We start from the raw sequence: 17998 nt of genomic DNA, 5'->3' as shown, positions 1-17998 counted from the left end.
CAGCGCTGCCAGCATGGCAGAGAGGAGCCTTGGAGAGCAGGAGGAGGCCGGGGCCCTTCTGACGGGTGTTGTTTCCCTCCCCAGGAGAGCAGCCCGGCGTTGCTGAGCTCACGGTTTCCGACATTACCCCCGAAAGCTTCAACCTCTCCTGGACAGCCTCCAACGGCGACTTCGACGCCTTTACCATTGAAATTATTGATTCTAACAGGTTGCTGGAGCCCATGGAGTTCAACCTGTCAGGCAACTCAAGGACTGCTCATATCTCAGGGCTTTCTCCCAGCACTGATTTCATTGTCTACCTCTCCGGGATCTCTCGCGGGTTCCGCACACAGGCAATCAGTGCTGCAGCTACCACAGGTACACAGAACCTACCTCACTGCTAACTCTGCTTTTTTGAACTCTTCCTTACAGGTTGCGCCCCCTTCCCTGCCCTCAGCTGCCCCACAGCCCACCCATTTCCCAACCTTCTGCCTTCCGAGGAAGATCAACCAGAAATACTGTGAGCTGGGGATGTTTGAATTTGAGCCACCGGCCCATCCAGCAAAGTCAGGCAATCCCATCGTGCTGGGATTTCATTCACACCATGAGTCTAGACATCATGGGGCAGCCTCTGAGGCAGAAGAGAAGCAAAGCAAATATCCCAAGAACCAAGTGGGAGATGATTCCTTACGTTCACCTTTCAGTCTGCGTGTGCATCTGTCCCACAGCTCAGAGAGGACACAGCTTCCCTCAGATAAGCTGATTTCTAGACACAGATTTACCCAAAAGATGTCAGGCACCTTTCAGTCTGTGCCAACACAATCTTGCAAGGCACATTCATGGCTTGAATTTAGATTCAATTATTCAGGTTGTGTTGGGTGAGAGATTGAAAAGTCCATTTGAGTTGATGTCAGAGAAGGGAATAGGCAGGCACTGAGTTGTTGGCAGGTTGAACATTTCAAGGTTTTACAGTTGACAGCTTTCCCAGAAAAGGCAGGGAAATCAAATGTTCAGGATGAGAGTGGGAAGTGAGGACTGGACTACAGAAACAGAACATTGTTATTGTAGGCAGATAATGGCTCGTGTTATGATTGTTAAACACCTCCACCAAATTTTGCCCCGCTAGGAAAAGTTGCTGTAGTGATTTGTCATAGGAATGGAGTAATGCGGTCAGCGAAAGCAAAATATCCAATCTCAGCTATCAGAGAATATAATATCAATTTCCAGCAGCAGCAGACTGTGAATATTCTCATTTGATGATGGGTGGCAGGGTCAGGGTAGCAGCAGGGGATGGGAAACAGGGAAACACAAGGCTGGGTGACCCTTGTGACCCGTGGTCATGTGAATTCAAACTTCTCTATTAATTTATTTTATTGCTTTGACTTTTAATAACTGTGACACATTTCCATTTGTTTTTTCTTCCCGTAGTAGAGGAACTTCTCCTTAGCAAACTCAGTGTATCAAACGCTACCTCAGCCAGCCTGTCACTCGCCTGGGAGGCACAGGACAAGGCCTTTGACCACTTTATTCTGGAAGTCAGGAACTCTGACTTCCCCTTGGACTCCCTGGTGCTCACAGTGCCAGGGGACTCCCGGCACTCTGTAGTGACCAACCTCAAAGCTGCCACTAATTACACAGTCCAGCTCCATGGGGTAATTGATGGGCAAGGTGGGCAGACCTTGACAGCCATGGCAACCACAGGTATTTCACTGTTTCACCTTCCAGGTTTGCTTTTTACTCTCCTTTCTCTTGCTGTCCACCAAACTGCTCTACAACGTGGCTCCAACTCATCATCGTTCCCTTGGGGAATTATAGCATGGATCCTTCCAACCATGAGGGGAGGCTGAAATGCACTGAGAGGGCTTGGAAAAAGGTCTGTGGCAATGGAAAAGGCTGGAAAAGTGCCCCCAGCATTAAGGGAGGCAGTAGTAAACCATGATGGTTTCCTTATATATACACACCCCTCTGCAAGCTCAGTGTATATATAATTGCCTCGCTCCAGATGGTTGATGTCTTTCACTCAGCATCTCTGCACTTAAACTTGAATGAAGTCGTTCATCCCACCCTCACTTGCTTTGCTGAGGGTGAGAGAGAGGCCTTCGTGTGGTTCTCAGCCTGGAGAGGCTCCTGCATGTCAGTTTTGTCCTCCTTAAACCCAAATGTCTCCCGAGGCATTTGCAGCCCTGGTGGGCGTTCTGTGCCGCATGTGAAACGATCAACCCAAACTGCATGGAGTGGTCTGGCCACCTTCTGCTGGTTCTCATATTTTCTCTGCCCAGGATTTTTATGTTCTCAGCACAGAGCAGGGCTCAAAACACAAATTCCCCTTTTCTTGGTGGTCAGCCCACCACTCTGTCCCTTGCATTGCTCCCTTTGAGTCTCCACAGCCTGTCTTGTTTCCCCTGGGTGGTGGTGGTGATTCCAGGATGGCAGGAGATCACTGAGACTTGCCTGAGGATATGATTCCAGCTCATTTTGCATGTAACATCCCTGGGAGTCAGGCTGTCATGATGGGAATGTGCCTGACCATGGATGCAGGTGGCATGTGAAGGAATGGGGCCATGCCAGGATGAGGTTGGAAAGGCTCAGTTTGCCCTCTCTGAGCTGCATGTGGGGCTGAGGGCTCAGATTTCCTGGGTATTCCACCCAAGCCTGTTTGCTTTGTGGATATTTTCTCATCTCCTTGCCTGTCTTCAAGAGCACCATGGTGGTACCTTCCCTGCTGGCCATGAAGGCACCCATGGTCACTGGTTGATAGCATGACATCTGTGACATCTGTGTCCTTAATTGGGGCCACTTCCTTCACCTCTTCCCAGACAGTTCCAGAGAAGGAGCTGGATTATTATTTAAAAGTCTTGCAATGAGGGACATGAGCAAAAGTTGGAACATCTTGCAGCAGTACTTGTTTTAGCAAAGAAACAGATTTCACTCTTTCACCACTCTCTGTCGGTGGGATCCTCTCTCTGACTTTTCTCCCAGCATGGATCACTCTTCCATCATTATTTTCCTGTGTCTCACTGGCTGCATTTCCCAAGGTGTTCTTGGTTCCTACTCAATTGAAAACATAAAAATTAGAAAATCAGCCCAGAGAGCAAGCACAGAATTCTCTGACTCTCTGACTGTTGGGTCGTGTTTGTTCTCCCTCTGGGCTTTAATGAAACTTTAATGATTTTTGTGCTAAGTGTAAGTTTAAAAAGAGAATGGGTAAGGAGCTCTCCCTCTCCTGAAGGACAGGTTTCTCTCCTGCCAGGGCAAAGATGTGAATTTGAATTTTCTCCAGTAGAAAAGGAAAGTTTTTGTTTCTTAAGGAGGTGCCCTGACCACTGAACAGTCAGGAAGGAGAGCAAGAGCAGTGGGGTTTATTGTGGGGTTTATTGTTTATTAGACATTCTCTGATTGTGTCTAATCAGAGGATGAGGAACACCTTATCTGTGGGTTCCAGGGAGGTTTTGGCCTGAGATTAGTGCTGAGATAATCCCTGAAATCCCTCATAAACCTTTGAGTCCAAAAATAGAAGTATCTACAACTCCAGGCAACAGAAACACCAAACAGAACCTGGACTGTGATTTCAAGGATTCCTGCCTGAATCCAACTTTCTCTATTTCGGAATTGCTGTGGGTCTGTATTCCCATCAATTTCCCAGTGTGGAACTCCCACAATTTGCATGTGCATGTTGTGGGTGCTTCTGTAAACCAGGCCCAGATGTCATTGGGCAAGCTGAGTTTATTTAAGAAAATGTAATGAAAAAATATAAAAGCCAGCACTAATTTCAGTGACTTCTTTCCAAAACCTGAGAAAATAGCTCTTGCAATGCTGCTTTAAAAAAAAAAAATTATTTTATTTTATTTTATTTTATTTTATTTTATTTTATTTTATTTTATTTTATTTTATTTTATTTTATTTTATTTATTTCATTTTATTTTATTTTATTTTATTTTATTTTATTTTATTTTATTTTATTTTATTTTATATGTTATTTTATTTTATTTTATTTCATTTTATTTTATTTTATTTTATATTTTATTTATTTTGTTTTATTTCATATGTTATTTTATTTTATTTTATTTTATTTCATTTCATTTTATTTTATTTTATTTTATTTTATATGTTATTTTATTTTATTTTATTTTATTTCATTTTATTTTATTTTACTTTATTTTATTTTATTTCATTTCATTTCATTTCATTTCATTTCATTTCATTTCATTTCATTTCATTTCATTTTTATTCAGCCACAGCAAAACAAGACTAAACCATTATTTTTGAGCACCTCCAATCCCTCCTCTGCTGATTCCCCCTTGAGTAAAGCTGCCTGCTCACCTGTGTTCCTTTCTCCCCCAGAGGCTGAGCCACAGCTGGGCACTCTGGCCCTCACAAACGTTACCCCTGACAGCTTCAACCTGTCCTGGACCACCCGAGCCGGGCCCTTTGCCACGTTTGTTATCAAAATCCAAGATTCCCTGGCGGCACAGGAAGCCCAGGAGCTGACGGTGCCGGGGGGCGCCCGCAGCGCCCACATCTCAGGGCTCACAGACCACACTGCCTATGACATTCACATTCAGGGCACCACCAGGGCAGGTGTCCCCACAGAGCCCCTCACTGCTTTTGTCACCACAGGTACCTGCTCCAAGCTTTGCAGTCGCTTTCTCGGCTCGGGGAAATGGGTGTAACCCAAAAAGGATCTCCCCAGCATGAAGTGCCTGGCCAGCAGCGATGGGTTTGTTTGAGAACCTGCTGCAAGGAGGGGTCAGAACAGGAATGTTGACCTTAAAAAAATTCCTAGGAGCAGGATTAGTTTAAAGGGAGTTAAAAGGTCAGGTTGGATGGGGCTCTGAGCAAGCTGGGATAGTGAAAAGCACCCCTGCCCATGGAACTGGATGAGTTTAAGGTCCTTTCCAACCCAAATTATTCTGTGATTTTATGATTCTGTCATTAAGACCCCTCTGGAGCCTTTCTCCCATTTCTAATAATCTTTTATATCTCCTGAAGTTTGAGGGAGAACTTTGCCTGCTGCTTAGACTTGACTGGCTCCTGGAACACCTCCTGTCCCAGGATGTTCCCTTCCAAAGACCTAAGCAATATGTGAATCTTGGGGATTTCTTGATTAGAAGTAAATAAGATGCAAAAAATATCTCTAAAATAAATACTCAAATGTGTAAATATTAATACATAAGGAATTCCAAATGATAACTCTTCAGGGGGGAATTTTTATGGCAAGTTCTAACAAAATCTATTTCAGTGTTTGTGAAATGTCAAAAGCAAACCCAAAGCCCTTTTCAGGAGAAGGTTCAGCCTTTAACTAAGTGGTGTTTTTTGAAGTGAGTAGAGTTTTGAGTGGTTGGAAGTTTGGCTGAATCAGCTCCTGAACCAACAGAGCAAGGCTGGACAAATCCTTTGGAGAAATACAAGCAGTGCCTGGGCTCCAGGATCAAGGCCAGGGCTTAGCAGAGCCACCTGATCTTCCTACTTGTCTTGTCAGATTTTGAGTGAGCAAAATACACTGACAAAAAATACACCTGTGACCTTTTATTTTTGATGAGACTTAGTGGATAAATTCTGAAGTGTTTCCCACATCTTTTCACTTTGACAAATGTCACACTGATGTGGAAAAGGAGCCGTCAGTGGAACTTCTTTAAGTTGTCAACAGAGCCCAGCAGCAGCTGATTTGCACTGGCTGTGACCCTGAGTGATGAATGTTCCTGTTCTGGCACCTCTGACCCCTCCAGCACTGAAAACTAACACTGGAAATATTCACAGGCAATAGGTAAAGAAGCAAAATGCAGGAGTTGTGAATGCCCAAACTGAGCTTGTCCCTAAAGCAGTGTCAGTGGAGGGAAGTAAAAATAATAGAAAGCTTTATGTGCAGCATTTCTAAAGCAGTTTTGGTTATCACTTTCTTACAGTGCAAGGGCAGCAGCAGAAATATCCTTACACAGGGAGCTTGGGAGGGGTTCCAGTGGAGCTTGTGAGAGGAGGTGCTGAGACATCCTTGAGAAAAATTCAAAATTGAGCTCCATTGAAAATCCTCATCTTGTGGTCCTGACTATTACATCCACACTAGGGGGGAAAATGTGATTTCTGTTTGATGGAATCTGTGACACTTTCTAATTTGCGATGTTTTTCACCTCTTTTTTTTTTTTTCTTTTTTGTGTGTGTGTTTTTGCACCTTCCCTTCTTTTAGAGGCCATGCCCCCACTGGAAAACCTTACAGTGTCAGATGTGAACCCCTATGGGTTCACAGTGTCCTGGATGGCATCGGAGAATGCCTTTGACAACTTTCTAGTAGTCGTGGTGGATTCTGGCAAGCTGCTGGACCCACAGGAGTTCCTCCTTTCGGGAGCCCAGAGGGAGCTGAAGCTCAAAGGCCTAATTACTGGCATTGGCTATGAGGTTTTGCTTTATGGGTTTGCCAAGGGGCACCAAACAAAGCCCCTGAGCGCTCTGGCTGTTACAGGTATTTCAATGTGAGCAAATTTTGTTCCCTTCCACCCTTTTTCTCTCTCACTTTCCTTCTCACGTGGAAGATGTTTCGTGCAAACCTTGGCTTTTTTGCATCCTTCTCTCTTTGCATCGTGGCTCCACGTAACTCCGTCATGACCAGTGGAATTGTGTTCCCTTTAACTGGATGTTTCACTCTGAGGGATCCTGTGGAGGAGCATGTGGGGGCCTGAGGGGTGAAAGTTCCTTCTGGTCTTGCAGGTACCTCTAACAAAGTCTTGAAAGAAGAATGGCTGCATGCAGAGCTCATCTTGTTAACAGCTGGGCACATCAGCATTCTCCAACAGCAGCATCCTCCCACGTTCCAGCCACCAGGAGCTTCAGGAACAGCCATGGACTCCTTCCCATGGCCTCCTCTTTTCCCTCTCTGTGTAATTCCACCCACAGTGGGATCATTGCCACCCCAAAGCTGGCACCTCTCTCCTCAAACCAGCTCATGCTTCCAACCCCATCAGAGCTGCTGTGTGCCAGCAGCACTTGAGTTTTCTTGGGAAAGGATTGCAGGCTGATTCTCCAGCCCCAGAACCATCAGCTCTCATCTGCACATTCCTGGCTGGGCAGCAGTGAAGCTGGGAAGGGGAATCTGGTGGGAGGTTTGAGAGGAAATAAATAGGATTGGCTGTGTGTGGAAGGAAGGGTTGCATTTAGTGGGAGGTTTGAGAGGAAATAAATAGGATTGGCTGTGTGTGGAAGGAAGAACTGCATTTGGTGGGAGGTTTGAGAGGAAATAAATAGGATTCGCTGCGTGTGGAAGGAAGAACTGCATTTGGTGGGAGGTTTGAGAGGAAATAAATAGGATTGGCTGTGTGTGGAAGGAAGGATTGCACTTTGTGGGAGGTTTGAGAGGAAATAAATAGGAATGGCTGTGTGTGGAAGGAAGGATTGCATTTGTTGGGAGGTTTGAGAGGAAATAAATAGGATTGGCTGTGTGTGGAAGGAAGGATTGCACTGGAGGTGCTCTAGGACACAACCACTCCAGCAGCATTTCTCTAGCTAATGGTGCCTGACCATATGAGTTAGAGGTGTTTTGCAGGTAATTACTTACAGCCCTTGGGATCCTTTTGAATGGGTTCATTAACCAAAGGCAGCAGCTCTTGCATTTAGATTGAGGGGTGCTGTTGAAGAGAGGAATTTTCATGGTTCCCCTTTGCTGTTTAAGAGCACAGTAAAGGATTCATCAGATCAGAATCATCACAGATGCCAGAAGTGCATGAAATACGGGGTTTGCATGGAGAAAAAGAATTTTCAGCGGCTTCTATGTTGTCCTCCTTGCAGAGAGAGCTCTGACAATGTTCCAGACATGTAGTTCTGTAACAAGAGCTTGCTTTTATTAGCCATAAATGTGTCACACAGGTAGGGAGGGATCAATGCCCAGGAAACTCACCTTTAGCATGTGCAACTCTGCATGTGGGAGACAAACCTGTGTGTCCATGCAGTGGTTTGCTGTTCAAGAGTGAAAGTTATAATGGGCCTGCATACACTCACATTTATCCTCTTCTGTATAACACTAATATTTTACTTTGGTTTTTTTTTTTTTTAATAGCTGGCAGATTGTTCCCCTTGCTTTGAACTGTGGTCGGATTCTTGCAGTCTGCTATAGCCAGACCTCGGGCAGGTCTCTGATCAACTGATTAAAAAATCATTTTTTCTTTTCCCCACTGCTATCTTCTCCTCTTTTAGAAGCAGAACCCGAGGTCGACAACCTCCTGGTTTCAGACGCAACCCCAGATGGATTCCGTCTCTCCTGGACTGCAGATGAAGGGGTTTTCAACAGCTTTGTTCTAAAAATCAGGGACACCAAAAGGAAATCTGACCCCCTGGAGCTGATAGTGCCAGGCCATGAGCGCACCCAGGACATAACAGGGCTGAAAGAGGGCACTGAATATGAGATTGAGCTCTATGGAATTAGCAGTGGACAACGTTCCCAGCCTGTAAACACAGTAGCATCCACAGGTATTGTCTCTGCAGGGGGAAAAGTGTGACATTCCCTGCTCCTCCTCACAGCCAGCTCGTGCTGTCCCAGAGGTGTCCTGAAGTGTCTCCTGCATGTCCCTTGTCCAAGTCACCATTTCATTGTGCTGTGGTTGTTTGTCATCAGCCCCAGCTTCCCAAGCTTCGTCACTGTCTGTTTAATACGGTTTAATTAAATTACTTTAATGGTCAGGAATTAGGCAGCAGAGTGTGGCAATTAAAACAGTGTCTTTGAGGGCCAAGAAATATTGTCTGTGCATCAGCCTTTTCAGTGATTTTCTGTGACTAATTACATCTCAGCTCTGCACAACAGTTTACCTCCCTAGGAAAGAGTTATGACAAAATGAATTTACCAGGGCCATTGAGAAGTTTATTTATGGCTTGATCAGCAAAGGCCTAAGCATCATTAATTTAGACTGATCTTACCAGGAGCAACATGTGCTGGGTAATTCAAATTGACTTGAGTTTCTTTGCAAAATCAAAGCTTTGATTCAGGTTCATAATTGAAGCGTTTCATTTTGGCACTTTTGAATGAAGTGTTTCAATCTTTTTTTTCCACGCCAAAATCGTGGTTTCATTCTGAAACACATTCTGACCTGAAGCATATGATGCAAAGTTTCATGAGATAAATTTGGTCTTTAAAAAATGTTGAGCTTGTGAAAATGTGGTAATTTGAAATCACATTAATTAATGGAGGAAAGTAAAATGATGAGACAGGAGATCTCACCAGGGCTGCAGCTCCTCCCGAGGGGCAGCTCCCATCTCTGCTCTGGGACAGGGACAGGGGTGGCACTGAATGATCCCTTCAGTCCCTCCCAGCTCAGGATATTCTGTGGTTCAATGATTCTAACAAGAGCTCTATTTATATGCAGAGTGGGACAAGGATCTTAAGTTTCATAGGATTTCTGAAACTGAGGTAATGATAAGAGATTTAAATCTCCAGACCCTTGCTGTATCTACATGACCTGATTTCTGAGGGAGTTTTGATAACAAAGATGGACAAATCAGGGAGAAGCTGGTCCCACACCCAAGTTCCCCTGGCTGGAGGGGGTCTGGGCAGGGACAGGGGCTGGATTTGATGATCTTTGGGTCCCTCCCAGCTCAGGATGTAATTCTAAGTTCCATGAGTGAGCAAAGCAGCAGGAATGCCCAAAGGAGGCATTTGCCAGCAGCAATACCTCAATGTTGAACAGCTTCTCCTCCTCTTCTTCCTCATCCTCCACCCTGCTGCCTGTGGGCTCAGCTGCCCTCCTGCCATCCCATCCCTGCCACAAACAGCCAGGCCACCCTCACCATGCCCCAGACACTTCCATGAAGCAGAACCTGTACCAGCAGCCCACCTTGGCCAGCACTACCCCCTGAACCTGACCATGAGCTGAAGCTTCTTCCACCAATATTCAAGCCCATCCTTCCTGGGAATCCCACCAATCCTCATCTCAACAACATTCCCAGCTCTCTCACTACCCTCCCTAGAGACAATTGATGAATTACTGACCAACTCTCAACCCTCCAGCCATGGTTTATCAACTTAGTCACAAAACAACTAATAATACCCCTAGACAAAATAGGACACAAATGAGCCTTAAGCAGTTGACTTCTAATAGAGAGGGATGTTTAAAGCCCACTGCACTTCTCAGCAGCAGATCCCCATCCTCAGTGACTCCAGAATATTTATGGAAGTCACTGAGAGTTATCATTTTCCTCATAACCATATCCCTGTGCAGCCTTGCAGGGAGATTTAGCACATGTCACCTGCTGGAGCCCAATAGCCCAAGAGATGTTTGTCAGCTGTAAATAGCCCATGAATAATGGACAATAAAGCCACAAAAACCCAGCTAAATAATTTGGGCTGCAGGTTACACCACATTGGGTGGGTGGCTGCCAAGGCAGACAACTAATTTCTATTTTAGGAGTGGATTATTGCACAAACATATGGATATTTATAGCATTTCCAGAGTGGTTGCAAGGAAATATTTCTATTCCTGAAGAGGGAATTTATCCACTGCTGCTCTCAGAGTTGGTGCCTTTTAGAATTTTATCTGTAAAATCTCAGTTAAGTTGCAATTTAACCCCCACTGGGAGATCACAACACATCTATGGTCCAATTAATATCCTTGTGGGAGGTGTGAGTCTCATGCTGCTCCTTTCCTCTTCTTCCAGTGGTGTTTTGCCACACTGTGACAGCATTTTTTTTTCCCTGAGATGATCCCAAAACACTTCACATGCTCTTGATTTGTGATTAATGCAACCTGCTGCTTGCTGTTGAGTGGGAGAAGAAAGCCGGGGAACATCTTCCTCTAGTCTTCCTGGGAGTGAAAGAACAATTAGCAAAAAAAATCCCTAAAAAACAGCCTCTCTCAGGTACCTCGGGTGCTTTAGCAGTTCCCTGTCCCTCACACACCTCTTTGGGGACAATGCTCAAGGATAAAGATAATTTACCTGTGCCTGCCCCACAGATGCCCTGAGGTTCTCTGTGAGTGCCAGCTCAGGAGCTCACTGGCTGCTTTCCATGCCTGCTTCATTCTGGCTTTCAGGTAGCCCAAGAAGATGATTTAATTCATTTAGTTTTCATTTCCCCGTGCTCCAAGGTGCAGATCTCTCCCACCTCTGGGACTCATTCCAGGACAGATGCTCTGATGGTCCATTGTGTTTCCTGCCAGGTTCCCTCCCAGGAAAGCTGCAGCTGGGGGATTTGGGGATGTGGAAAACTCACATCAAAGCTCTTCTTATTGCTCTTTGTCATGCAGCTCACCTGGTGCAGAAAACAAGCCTGAGGCCCATGGAAATGTGCACAGCAGAGTCCAAGTGGGACGGATTGGGGATTTTATTTTCTGGGAAAGGCTGAAATTCTCCATGTGTATGCAAACCAAGCACTGGTCCATCTGTTTGGTCTCCAAAATCACCATTTCTCTTTTTCTTCAGCCTCTCAGGCCACCTATAATGTAAAGCAAAACCAATCTAGTTTTAATTTCTCTATCTTTCCTAATTTCTCTATATTTCTCTATCTTTCCTTTTCCTTTTCTTTATTTTCTCTCATTTCCTTCAGCCTATACCCAAACCAGCAGCACTATTTTGTGCCACGTGGCTTTTCCAACCCCACCTTTCTTCCTTTCTTATCTGTAATTCTTTTCTTCCCTTGGCTTGTGAGCAAACCCCACCAGCACAACACTTCTAGTGAGCTCCAGAAACATAATTTACATTTCTCTTGAGAGCTCAGTTGTTTTTCTTTCCTTGCCTTTCAGTTGATTTAGTGCCCTGCTGCTTTGGGGACACATGGAACAAACAGCCTCTGACTCCTTTCCTGTAGAAATGTTCTTTCCAAGCTATTTCAAGCCCAATTCCTATTTTATTTTCCTCCTCTTGCCCCCCTTCCCCTGCTCTCAGCCTGTCTCCACATTCCTTTTCATGTGGTTGGTGTTTGGGATCTCTCCTCTTTGTACTCATGGCCTGCTCTGTGTGTGATGTTTATTTTTTAATACCTCAGGGTTGTTTTGGTTACAGCCAAAAAATTCTGGAACGATTGGAAATGGGATGCTCAATGTAAACCTGGAAGAGGCAGCTCTTTTTACCACGTCCTTCCAAAGCCCTTTCCATGCTCGTTCTGCAGGATCTTAATTAAGCCTCCAACTGGAATGTTTCGGATATATGCTGAGTTTACTCTTGGGTTATTTTTGGTAAAATTTGGGCTTTGTTTGCCTCAGCTTACTGATTTAAGTCAGGTGGGCAAGTGCAGTGCTCAGGTTTTGACAGGGAAAGGCTGAGTTTTATGACAAAGAGCTGCAGGTGCCTTCCCCATGATGGCTGTACTTGGATGTTCTCTGGATGGATGTGCTTGAAAGAAAATCATGAGTTCAGAGAGAGGTTCCAGGAGGAAAAACTTGTTGCTTCTGGTGTGAAGCCAACAGAAGTTCCAGGAGTGAGTCCTTGAGAGGAGCCTTGAGGGGCTCCCACACCTGATCCAGGTCTCCTTGGAGCATCCTGCATTAGGATCTTCATGCTCAGGAAGGGAGATCTGTCCATGGCTGTCACTGCTGTGTGTCACAGAGGGCTCTGGGGCTCAGTGGAAAGCCTAAAAATCCTCCAAGTGAAACTGGGATAGAAAAAATCTTAAATACAGCATACCATGGATAGCAGAATGCTATTTCTGTGCATGTTTCTCATGCTTTTCTACAGCACTGAAATCTCTGTTATTTCTATATGTAGATACACATTGGGTATTTTTAACCTATGCAATACTGGACTGGTCCTGAAAAAAAGGAAGATTTGTTGCAAATATGTTGTTGCTGTAATGGAATCCTTCAGTTTTGTACCTCCTGCATGAATGTTGTTTGGAGCAGAACACTGACAGCACCAGCTCATGGTTTAGGGTGATAAAACAAATCAAGGACTGATAAACAGGACTAAGGACTGACAAACTAACAATTCACCTTTTCCTCCTGTGTGGTGTGTTCTGTGTTCTCCCTCGACAGTGGTTGGCTCTCCCAAGGGGATTTCCTTCTCTGACATCACAGAAAATGCTGCCACAGTCAGCTGGACCCCTCCTCGCTCCCGCGTGGAAAACTTCCGGATCTCCTACGTCCCTGTCACAGGAGGTGAGCTGGGGTGCCAGGGACAGCAGGAGGGGTTTGCTGGGCTGCCATCCCTCCTTTCAGGGCATCCCCCAGGTGATCTTGCACAGATCACCTCTTTTTCTTCTTCAGGAATGGGGGAGTGCAGCCAACCTCTGTCTAGAAACCACATCCCATGGGCAGGGCTCAGAGGTGGATGCTGGAGTGGTTGTGTGTCGCGGACATCTTTTCATGAAAATCCTTTCCTTAGGATTTTTTCCTGCTGAGAAGCTGAAAGGCCTCAGGAACAAAATGTAAACAATGATTATCTGCTGCTGTGGAATGCAACAGGTGCATCTGGGATTGGTCTCATGTTGGATGTTTGTAATTAATGGCCAATCACAGCCCAGCTAGCTTAGACTCTTTGTCTTAGACACAAACCTTTGTTATTCATTCTATTCTATTCTTAGCTTAGCTAGCCTTCTGAGATGAAACTTTTTCTTCTATTCTTTTTAGTGTAGTTTTAAGTAATATATATCATAAAATAATTAATCAAGCCTTCTGAAACATGGAGTCAGATCTTCGTCTCTTCCCTCAACCTGAGACCCCCGTGACCACCATCACAGCTGTGCTCCTAAGTCTTTGTCTGAACCTCCTCAGCAAGGATTAGTTTCCAAACTGTCATTATTTTGTAGGCACTTCATGAGCTGAGCACACTGTAAAAGATGGCCCTTGGAAACAATAATCAGAACCCATGGTTACAATAAAATTTCAAGGCAGTGATTTACTCAGTGCTCCCCAACGTTATGTCATTCTGGTTTAGTGTCCAACTTCAAAAGCTTCCTCTGCTTCAACAGATTTTAAACCTAATTTAGGGACATCTCTAAAGGGAAACAGCTAAAGAACAAACACTAAAGACATCAGCACCAAAAGACATCAGCACAAAAAAGCTGCTGCTGTTGACTGAGACAAGGAAAGATTTAGATCTTTAGACAATATAGCCTGGAAGCACATGTGCAGCTTTAAATACACTGGTCCCACAGAGGAACAGGAATCCAGTCATAAAGTTAGGCACTTCTCTAAGTGCTTTCCTGGAATAAACCCAGAATTTTGAGCAAAGATGGGTGCTAAGTCCTCAGCCACACATAGAGCACCTTTCAAAATAACAAATACTGTATCTTTAATCTAAATGAGGGGGGTAAAGGAGAATCTTCCAGCCCTCACCACAAACAAGGCAGATCTAAACTGCAAGTCCTGTCCTCTAGGTGTTTGTACTCCCATGTAGAGACTGCTGGGGTTTCTGCTTACACCTTGTCTGGGAAGTTGTATTTTTCTGAACAGAAATCACTGAATGGTTTGCATAGGAAGGCAGCATAAAGCTGATCTCATTACAACTCCCTGTCACAGACAGGGACACCTTCCACTAAAAATGTTAATTTTTCTTACTGAATACAAACCAGTGGTTTAGATTTAGGTGTTATGACAACAATATTTGACACCGGTGGTTGTAACTAACTGAGAGAATTCCTCTCCTGCTGTAGAATCACATCCGTAGTGGCCAAAATATCTTTAACTTGAAAAACACCCTTCAAGCATTCCCTGGAGCATTGTGTCACTCATCCCTTGGCATTGGCCTCATCCTAGGTACTCCAAATGTTGTCACAGTCGAAGGGAGCAAGACAAGGACCAAGCTGGTGAAGCTGGTCCCAGGTGTGGACTACAACGTCAGCGTCATCTCTGTGAAAGGCTTTGAAGAAAGCGAGCCCGTCTCTGGCATCCTGAAAACAGGTAATCACATAAAAGCAGCAAATAGCAGCTCTTTAAATGGCTCATCTGACTCAGACACTGGAGCTGCAGACTCACCAAGATCCCATTCTTGCTGCCCACACAAACTGTAGGAAGCTCTTTGTCCCACTTCTTCTTTGTCTTTGCATTTTACATAAAGATGGAACTTGTAAATCTGGTCAGGCTCCCATTTGCTAAATGCTAAATAAACCTGTGAGATCGAGACAATTAATGTATTTAAAGTTCTAATTCACTAGAAAGAATCAGAAGTTCCTTTGGTTCTTTTTTTAAATTATTGCTGTTTTTGAGATGAGGGAGCCAAGGCCCAGCTCAGCTGAGCAGTTCAGGCCAGTTTCTGTTGTGGACTTCACATGTCCCAGGCTCCAGACTGTCCTAAGCATAAAAACATTCTCTTCAATATTCTCTCAATGTTTTCCTGGGTTTTTTTTTTAAATATCCCTGCAGGAAATGAGGGCTCACTCTGCTCCTGCTGACCCCTCCTTGTATTCTTTTTGGGGGCTGACAAACATTCAGAGAGCTGAGGCAAAGAACAAGATGATGAGCACTGATAATGACAGGAGATTTATAACCCATTCCAGCTGCTCTGGAGGCAAAGATCCCATCTTAATTCAGGGAGAGCATAAACCTGTGTGAAAAGTGGAGTCCTGAGAGGAGGCAAAGCAGGACATGGGGGCATTTTGGATGACTGGCTGGCTGTGGGATTGGTTTGTTCCAAAAAAGCTGCTTGGAGGTCACAGTGGCCATCAGCTGCTGTCACTTTGGTTATTTTTCCCAGCTCTGTCTCCTGAATTTGTTCGAAAAAACAACCCAGATTTGAGAGTGTTGAGAGAAATATGTCAGCTTTGACAGAGCTGTTGAGATTGATGGTATCAAGAGTGATCTGAGAAAGTGGTTAGTTCTGTTTGTTCCCAGAATTTCATCTCTTCCAGCACTGACCTCCCTTTCCAGAGAAGGTTTTGGTGTCTCTTCATAGGCACTGACGTCTTTCCTGCAGAACTCCACTATTCCAGAGGGAGCCATAAAAGCTGCACTGAGTTTTGGGCATTTTCTCTCATGAATTTACAGCAGAGCATTGCACACAGCTGAGGTTGTTTGTCAAATTCCCTCAATCTGTTTTTGTCCAATTCCTTCAATCTGTTTTTTCTTCCAGCTCTGGACAGCCCATCAGGCCTGGTAGTGGTGAACATCACAGACTCTGAGGCTCTGGCAACCTGGCAGCCAGCAATTGCTGCTGTGGATAACTACGTGGTGTCCTACTCTTCTGAGAAAGGTGAGAGGAGCTGTGTTTTGTAGAGATAAACAAAACTCCACAACTTTTGTGAAAGTTGTAAAGCCAGGATGTTTATTACAACGCTGGACACTTGTGGGAATTGTTCCTCTAAAATGACATGTGTATCTCTGGGAACTTCAGGTCCCTTTTTATCTCCCTCTCAAATACATATGCATACAATTTCACAATAGGTTCATACATATTCATTTTTACGAATTTCATGTGACATTTGCCGCCAGTTCTTCTTTATCAGAAAGAATTTTTAGGTCAGGTTCACCTGCTCTCACAGCAGTCTCTGTCTCTCTTTATGACCCTCTATCTCTGTCTTTCACTGAAGCAGTTTCTCTGAGTTTAGGCTTTTGCAGTCACGTTACATATCTATGTTTTCTAACTACAGACTTAACTCAAAGATGTACATTTCACCTAAATAAAAATAGATTTCTACTCTGGAAAATTTCTACTCTGTCTCAGCTGGAAATGGCTTGAGGGGCTGAAAGGTCAAAGCTCTCAAGAGGTGCTGATTGTAACTCCAGGAAAATCGCAGAATATCCAGAGCCGAAGGCACCCATTAGGATCATCTAATCCAACCTCTGTCCCTACCCAGATCCTCCACCAACCCCACCCTGGGCATCCCTGGCAGAGCTGTCCAAATGCCCCTGGAGCTCTGGGGCTGTTATTTGGAGAAGGGGCTTTGCTGGAAGCATTTAAACATTGATCGTTTTAATTCAGCACTCTCGATTCAGCCATGAGCGGACACAAGGGAGATTCCTGGGAAGCAGAGGCAGTGTTATAATCCCTGTGAACACTAGAGAGAGCTCACACTTTTAGAGAAAGGGCTCTGGTGGAACCCAGACTCAGAAGAGGTGCTAGCACAGCCATGGGCTTTTATCATTCTGCATTTGCATCAACTAGGAATAACAGAAATCAGTGAGTGGAGCACAGAGTTGAGCACAACATTGTTACCATCATATTTTCTGGAAAAATCTTTTTGCCAGGATTTCTCTCCTGGGAAGCTGAGAAGCCTCAGAGAAAAAAAAACCCCAAAAAATATTCTCACATTTGCTTGTCCTGTGTTTTGTTGTTTTGGAATGTGGTTCGAGATTGTTTATCCAACATGTGAATTGTTTTGACTTAATGACCAACCACAGTCAGGCTGTGTAGGGACTCTGGAGAGTCACGGTACTTTTTAATAAGTATCTTGTTAAGCTTTCTGTAAGTATCCTTTCTCCATTCTTTAGTATAGTTTAGTATGGCATTCTGTAATATGATATAGTATGATATATAATGCAATATAATATGATATGACATAATATAATATAATATAATATAATAATATAATATAATATAATATAATATAATATAATATAATATAATATAATATAATATAATATAATATAATGTAATGTAATGTAATGTAATGTAATGTGATATGATATGATATAATATAATATAATATAATATAATATAATATAATATAATATTTCTAAGAATATGGAGTCAGATTCATCATTTCCTTCCTGCCACAGGGAACCCTGACAATACCACAGACCACGATGTGTCTGAATGCAATCAACCTCTCTATTTGTGTGTTCTGTTCTCAGAGCCGGAGGTGACCCAGCTGGTGTCAGGGAACACGGTGGAGTACGACCTGCAGGGGCTGCAGCCTGCCACCGAGTACAGGCTGAGCGTCCACGCGCAGAAGGACACGCAGAGGAGCGAGAGCCTCTCCACGCACTTCACCACAGGTGCCATCCCACCCACAGCCAGCCCTTCCAGTCCCACCTGCTCTGTGCTCCTCTGCTGCCTTTTTCACTGGAAACCTGAGTTTTGATAGCGTTTGCATCACCTTTCTCCACTGGGGCTGACCAGAGGTGGTTTACTGTCAGTGATGCCTCAGGTTTCAGCTTTTCTATTTTCCACATTCTGT

At 44.3% G+C, this 17998-nt stretch overlaps 1 protein-coding gene across 1 annotated transcript in view; it reads left to right on the top strand.

The window, feature by feature from the left end:
• The window catches only part of TNC (tenascin C), a 78087-nt gene that overhangs the window by 47915 nt on the left and 12174 nt on the right, over positions 1–17998 (top strand). The window contains exons 12-20 of the mRNA XM_058038505.1: positions 85–357; positions 1411–1680; positions 4321–4596; positions 6161–6433; positions 8158–8430; positions 12918–13040; positions 14640–14783; positions 15952–16071; positions 17673–17816. Of these exons, the coding sequence (XP_057894488.1) occupies positions 85–357; positions 1411–1680; positions 4321–4596; positions 6161–6433; positions 8158–8430; positions 12918–13040; positions 14640–14783; positions 15952–16071; positions 17673–17816 (1896 nt within the window). The remainder of the gene's footprint in view (positions 1–84; positions 358–1410; positions 1681–4320; positions 4597–6160; positions 6434–8157; positions 8431–12917; positions 13041–14639; positions 14784–15951; positions 16072–17672; positions 17817–17998) is intronic.

The sequence above is a fragment of the Melospiza georgiana genome, chromosome 20 (genome assembly GCF_028018845.1).
Source record: "Melospiza georgiana isolate bMelGeo1 chromosome 20, bMelGeo1.pri, whole genome shotgun sequence".
In the NCBI taxonomy this organism is placed as follows: Eukaryota; Metazoa; Chordata; class Aves; order Passeriformes; family Passerellidae; genus Melospiza; species Melospiza georgiana.
Note: the sequence above shows the minus strand (reverse complement) of the source record. Positions and strands in the feature narration are given on the sequence as shown.